This window comes from Panicum virgatum, chromosome 3N, assembly GCF_016808335.1.
Source record: "Panicum virgatum strain AP13 chromosome 3N, P.virgatum_v5, whole genome shotgun sequence".
Lineage (NCBI taxonomy): Eukaryota > Viridiplantae > Streptophyta > Magnoliopsida > Poales > Poaceae > Panicum > Panicum virgatum.
In genome coordinates this window covers 13,474,648-13,481,182 of record NC_053147.1, presented here as the reverse complement: position 1 = coordinate 13,481,182, position 6,535 = coordinate 13,474,648, and the positions used below count along the sequence as shown (strand labels likewise).

The 6,535-nt window shown below is 47.9% G+C and overlaps 1 protein-coding gene across 1 annotated transcript; it reads left to right on the top strand.

Moving 5' to 3' along the window:
• Window positions 1-1,310: 1,310 nt before the first annotated feature.
• LOC120664434 (probable cytokinin riboside 5'-monophosphate phosphoribohydrolase LOGL8) lies at window positions 1,311-5,095 on the top strand. Its single transcript, XM_039943676.1, has 7 exons — window positions 1,311-1,660; window positions 2,362-2,459; window positions 2,997-3,027; window positions 3,452-3,551; window positions 3,654-3,724; window positions 4,451-4,594; window positions 4,699-5,095. Exons 1-7 carry the CDS (start codon window positions 1,370-1,372, stop codon window positions 4,792-4,794), a joined length of 831 nt encoding a protein of 276 aa, XP_039799610.1. The 5' UTR covers window positions 1,311-1,369; the 3' UTR covers window positions 4,795-5,095.
• Window positions 5,096-6,535: the final 1,440 nt, after the last annotated feature.

Sequence of the window (6,535 nt, the reverse complement as noted above, 5' to 3'; positions counted from 1 at the left end):
TACATATCACCCACGAGCCTAGAAGCTAACTCACAGATCGAGGCCGAACTTGGTTCGTTTGGTCTCACCGCCGTAGCTCCAGCATGGAGTGGATGCGTGGTGACCGGTGTCTTCATACTCTCATTCGCTGCTGCTCGGCGCTGGCTGCGGACGGCTCGTGCTGCTCGGCGCAGCTCGCAAGGCTCATGCCGACGCACAGCTCTCGTCGTAGCCTCGCTTGCCGAGATCTGCGCCGCCGCCGCCAAATGCGTCGATGCGGGAGGGGAAGACGGGAAGAGGATTACAGCTTGGTGGTGACAGCGGGGTGCTGGGCCTTCTCATTGGGTCCTTGAGTGGGCCGAGATGCTATGCTAGGTGGGCTCCGGAGGAGTTGAAATCGTAAACGTCTCAGCCCTGTTCGGTTCGGTTTGCTCGGTATATCGGTTTGCATGACGTAACAACCGAAGCCGAGCCGAACCCTTCGGTTCGTAAGATCTAGCAACCGACACCGAACCGAACAACCGAAAAAACCAATATTTCGGTTCGGTTCGGCTCGGTTCGGTTCGGTGATCGGTTCCCGGTTTTAAAGTGCCCAGCCCTATGAAGAGGTGTTCCCCACATCCACATCCTGAAACCATAACAAGCCATGAAACATGCTGGAGCAAAAACAAGCGAAGAAAACATGCCTTGAGCTGGTAAATTTTTTGAAATGAAATCTTTGCACATTTGAAGTATTAAACATAGACTAATTACAAAACTAATTACAGAATTTGTCTGTAAACTACGAGACGAATCTAATGAATCTAATTAATCTATCATTAGAGCACGTGTACTGTAGCAATTTAATATCTAATTATAATCTAATTAAACTCATTAGATTTGTCTCATAATTTACAAATAAACTATGCAATTCATTTTTTATTTCATCTAAATTTAATATTTGATACATGTAAGATTCTTTTTTGATGTGATAGATTTGGAATGTTGAATCTTGCAACTAAACAAGGGCCAAGTGTGTGGCCCCCCAACCACGGAACGAAGGAACCCTAGCCAAGGCAAAAGGCAAAAAGGCACGACACGGGCCCACCCGCGCGCCTATAAAACCGGATGCCTCCACGGCGAGGAGGGACCTCCCGAACGAACAAGGCTAGGCCACTGCTCCCTCCTCTCCTGAGTCCTGACCCTCCCCACCCCCGCGTCCGCGGCCAACGCACTCCCCCCGTCACCGGTCACCAGCGCCGCGCCTCTCCTAATCCGATCGTCGTCTCTGACCCTACTCCTCCCCCAATCTCTCTCTCTTCAACCACCCGCCGCTACCTCCACCCACCCGTACGTGCACCAACCCGAGGGACGGGGCGCGATCGCCGCTGCAGCTGCGCGTCGCGTCGCCATGACCCCGACCGCGGCGGTCGTCGTTGCATTGGAGGCGCCGGTCCCGGTCCCGGCCCCAGCAGCGGTCGTCGGGGCTCCGGCGCCATCATCGACGGCCGGGGCCGCGGCGGGCCAGGAGACCGCCGTTGAGGCGGCGGCCGACGCGCCGGCGCAGTCGAGCAGCGGAGGAGGTGGAGACGGCGGCTCGGAGCGGCGGTCCCGGTTCCGGCGGATCTGCGTCTACTGCGGCAGCGCCAAGGGGAAGAAGCCCAGCTACCAGGACGCCGCCATCGACCTCGGCAACCAGCTGGTAAGCCCCCAAGCCCATCCTTCCTTTCCTTCCCGCTGCTGCCGAGCGTCTCGTACTAGTACTACTTTGGGGTTTCGCTTGCGTCCATAGGGGAGGGTTTTGCACTGGATACATTGTGACGGGCAGAATCCGACCAAATCCTTGTGGTCTCTCTGATTGGCGTGTTCCCTAACTGATTTCATTGCGCGATGTGGAGGCTAACGATTTGATGAAAGTTAGAGTTGTTTAATTTGGTCAGCGTGGGATGGGAGAGGGAGGGTTTGATGAGCTGTGTGCGCCATCGAGGACTTCAAGGTCATGGACTCATGTCATGGGAGTGGTGTACTACTACTGTTGGCCTGTATCATGAGCTGGCTAGCTGTATCGGAGGGGAGAGGAGAGGAGATGTGACGGGATCGTGCAGTAGCGCTGCATCCCCCAATCACCCACTGACACAGGAAAAATTGCTGCTCCACCATGATGAGACCGAAAGGCAATTTGCATTTTCCTTTTCCTCTTGGGCTTGGCATCAGGACCCTTCTGGCCTGCTGTGACCTCACTTGCTTGTTGCTTGCCCGAATGCACAAACAATTCCCTGCTTCCCCCTTGCTTTGCATGCATCAAGCTTCAATTCATGTGGGTTCCTCTGACCTGATGATGTGATTTGACGAGACAATGGGACTAGCGTTTTCTGATTTTTCTTCCGCATTAATCGCCTGCAGGTGGAGAGGGGCATTGACCTGGTCTACGGAGGGGGTTCGATCGGACTCATGGGATTGGTTTCGCGTGCAGTTCATGCCGGAGGACGCCATGTCATTGGGTTAGTATCTATCTCTATCTGCCTGACTGTCCCCCATGCCGTTCTTCTTTGCTTTTGTTGTGGTCTTGCTCTCTGGGGTCTGGGCGCCTTGTTCCAGCAACTCCATGCATCAGAACGACAGCCTTAGCTGTAGAAATGACAGCTTTGGGCAGGCAGGCAGCTGTTGGGGTCTGGGCTCCATTGCCCGGTTGGGGGAATGGGGGCAAGCCATGCCGATTGCATTTGGTTTCACCAAAATGGAAGCACCTTTTCGGTCTTCTTTTCGAAAGGCTAGTTGGTTCTCGTTCCATGCTCAAAATGGGCGGTTATGGCCTTTATGGGTGCTCACCTGCAAGCTGGCGAGCAAGTCTTGGCCCTCTAGTTGAGGAGTCAAATTATTGCGCGCTGGTTATCCATTCTACTTGCCTTGCCTCTAGGTGTCTCTAGGCTTGCCAGTTTCTTTACATGGGATAAGGTCTGCTTGCCGCTCTGGTACTTGTTTGACTGCTTTTGCCTGAAATTAACGTACCATTTTTTCGCCCCTCTTCTTTTTGGCAGGATCATTCCAAAGTCACTGATGCCCAGAGAGGTGAGTCAAAGGCTGCGACATGTATTTTGCGCTATTCCATGATACTTTAGTTCCCAAATGGTTAATTCCATGATGCATGTGTTCTCATACGAACAGTTAATGTGCCTTTATTTGAACCGGTGAATCAATAATGTAATGAACGTTCTGTGTAATGACTTGACATAATAGAACTCTTAGTCTTAACTAACATAGATTTTGCAATTCGCACATAAACGTTTAACAGTCATACTACATCATATAAGTTTCTGAATAGATATTTCTTCATAGAATTTACTGTTTTACTAGTATATATGTCAGATCAATACTCTGGATATGTAATAAGTATGTAACTAATAGTAACTTTCTTCTTTTATATATTTGTGTGTAATGCAATTTGCACCTGAGTTGTCATATTTCTTAGCACCTATAGTTCATGCTTTTGTAGGTAACTGGAGATCCTATCGGTGAAGTTAGAGCTGTTTCTGGCATGCACGAGAGAAAAGCCGAGATGGCTCGGTTTGCTGATGCTTTTATTGCATTACCAGGTGTGTTGGCCTGCTCAATTTGTTCTTTACCTAAGATTTAAGAAATTGTGTGTGCGCTCACGCGCACCCCTAATTTTTTTTTCGTATCAATTATACTGGCAGGTGGCTATGGAACCTTGGAGGAGTTGCTTGAGGTCATTACTTGGGCGCAGCTCGGAATCCATAAGAAGCCGGTAAAATCCAACTTTCATTTGTTCTCGAATAAAATCATCCTTTCTTTGTAATCTAAGTTAAATGCATGGGCATGTCTTTGTTTGCTGTCAACACACTTTGCTTAGATGTTAGATGTGCTGCTTATTTTATTAAAATGCCGTTAGAGCCGTTGTGATCTGATGCTCCCATCTTACTTTGTTCACATGTGACTAAAAATTTCATCCTCGCAGCCACAACAACGGGACTATTGGAAGGATATAATTTAGTACTTCAGTGAAAACATGTTATTGACATCACTGCATCAGAATATTGTTGAGACCATAGGGCATGCGCTCAGTGTTCTCGATCTTTTATATCCAGCTCTAATAAGATATGCCTCATACTTTATGAATATTCCCACCCAGCTAATGAATGACGGTTGGAGGATCTTAATACTGTATGACGTGTTGCATGCAGAAGGCAATGTGCTGGTCTTTATGTGCTCAACAATTGTTTAGTGGGATATAAAATGGTGAAGTTGTGGAAGGATTAGAACAGTCAAGTCTATGCTTCTCTTGTCTTGCTTATCTGTCACTATTATGAGCTTTTAGTGGCTCCTCCAAATTATTACTTATTTGAGTGGTGATATCAGATACGATTCTGTTGGTGTGAAAAGATCATTGAGCAATCATTGTGATGACTCTAGATTATCATTATGTACCGCTCCTTGGTAGCTTTCATGTAATTTCATGCAAATTCATCACCAGGTTGGCCTTTTGAATGTTGACGGATTCTATGATCCTCTTCTGTCCTTCATTGACTTGGCTGTGAACGAAGGCTTCATAACGGAGGAGGCAAGGCGCATCATCATTTCAGCTCCAACAGCCAAGGAGCTAGTTATGAAGCTGGAGGTTTGTCTCTGGTCTTGTTGCAGTTTATAGAGTTGGAGCTCAAATCCTTCATTTTGGGCATGGCTTTGACCTGATTGTTTGATCATCTGTGTTGTCTATGGCAGGACTATGTCCCAGAGTATGACATCGGTTTGGTTTGGGAGGACCAGAAGCAGAATGGCTTGGTCCCTGAGCTGGAGTCCGGGATCACTTCATCCTAGGAGATGATCCTTCTCATCTTCCAGCCTGCCACATATCCTAGTGTTATATATACATATATATAACTAACCGAAGCATGCCGCAAATATTTTGTTCAACTCCTAACCAAAGGAAGGGTAAATTCTTGGAAGGAATCTAGGGGACACCGGTGTGGTGGTCTCTTATGTGTTGGCATTATTAATTGGTAGGGGGTCATTTAATTTAGTTCTGGTGGCATATATAGTGTAGCATGATTAGCAGTCCAATGCCGTAGATCTTGCATTTAGCATGTTATTAGGAAGCAGCAGTCCAGCGCTGCGGAGATTTTATTTTGATCTGGAAGAAATATAATACTAGTACATATGTTAATTGTCATCGTCCAAGAACAACGAGCTGGGTGGTGCGTCTCCATTCTGCTGAATTTTGTATTGCCCATGCTATCCAGCTGATTGTGCGCGTGTCAATACTGTCATCTCCATCTGCACATGCATGACTGATCATGTGACTGATTGGGTTGCCAGATAGCAGGGATTCATGTGATATGGGTGATGGATACGTGACACGACCTTCATTCTGCCCGTGATGCATCTGGCCTGGCCATGTTCCACTGTAAAAACTAAAAAGAACAACATCCCGTACATTACTGCTCATCGAATTATTACTGCTTAGTTAAAGGCCCTGGAGGCAATATGAGCAAGATTGGTTTTACAGCAGCATCAGAGGAGGCTCTTTTAGTGAATGCCATTGACAGTTTGCTGTTAGATAACTATGCAATTTTCGGTATATTTTAATTCCAAATATTACTAGTAATTTCATGGCATAAATGAGCAGACGAAGTAGTCGTTCGTTCACGCCGGGAAGTAGACGAAGTAGTCGATCAGGGAGCGAGCAGTCGCGTCAAGACGCTCCCCAAAAACCTGATTGCCCGCGTCCCGTGCAGGATCTTCAGCGAGCAGAGGTTCCGGAGGCCTGCTCTCGCTAGGGCTGTGCGCGCAGCACTAGCGATGGGAACGGCAGAAAGCAGCAGAGGGAGAAGGGAGAGATCTCCTAAGCAGGAGTACCTGGATCAAGTGATGAAGTGTATGTTGATGAGAGGAGGAAGGGGTGGTTTATATAGGTGTGGAAATGCCTCAGGTTCAACGAACCTGGACGTCGTAAAGAGTTTTGATGAGCGGCAGTTACTGGTGTGATTCTCCAGTCATTACTGTCAATGTTTATTCTTTGTTTTAATGCTCTTAATAGCAAAACGTTCTTCTCATCTCAGCACGTCGCACCGCACCTGCACGTCACGTCCGGCCGCGCACGCGCACTGCCCGTCCGGCCGGCCGCGTCGCGCCTCGCCCATGCCCACGGCCTCGGCCCGGCTCGGCGAGGCGAGCGCGCACGCGTGTGGTTCACTGACCACCTCTTACCGGCTTCACAAGTGGTGTACATGAAGTCCACTCTTTAAGTCGGTTGAGATCATCCTCAAATCCCGGTACGGAATTAAGCAATTGATTCCCTAGCATTTAATAGTGGGCTTTAAATTCTTTTATTGTATTGATTAGAATAAATGGCCCAAGCCCATAATTCCAACAATCCCCACCAAGAAATTCAAACCACACTAGAAATGCCATCATTCCCTCATTGATATACCAGTATTTGACAGAGACTGTTAAGTTGAACTTCCATCTATGACAAAAGCTACACTTATTCACAACTGTACAATGGACTATGCCTTGAATTGCCAGTCTTGTGCAAATAAGTTTGACTAAAGCCCTACAC

What these genes read in the sequence shown, in the direction of transcription:
- LOC120664434 (XM_039943676.1), top strand. Translation starts at nt 1,370, where the DNA reads ATGACCCCGACCGCGGCGGTCGTCGTTGCATTGGAGGCGCCGGTCCCG. An exon ending in GGAGGACGCCATGTCATTGG is followed by an intron (nt 2,460 to 2,996) that starts GTTAGTATCTAT and finishes TCTTTTTGGCAG; the next exon opens with GATCATTCCAAAGTCACTGA. An exon ending in AGTCACTGATGCCCAGAGAG is followed by an intron (nt 3,028 to 3,451) that starts GTGAGTCAAAGG and finishes ATGCTTTTGTAG; the next exon opens with GTAACTGGAGATCCTATCGG.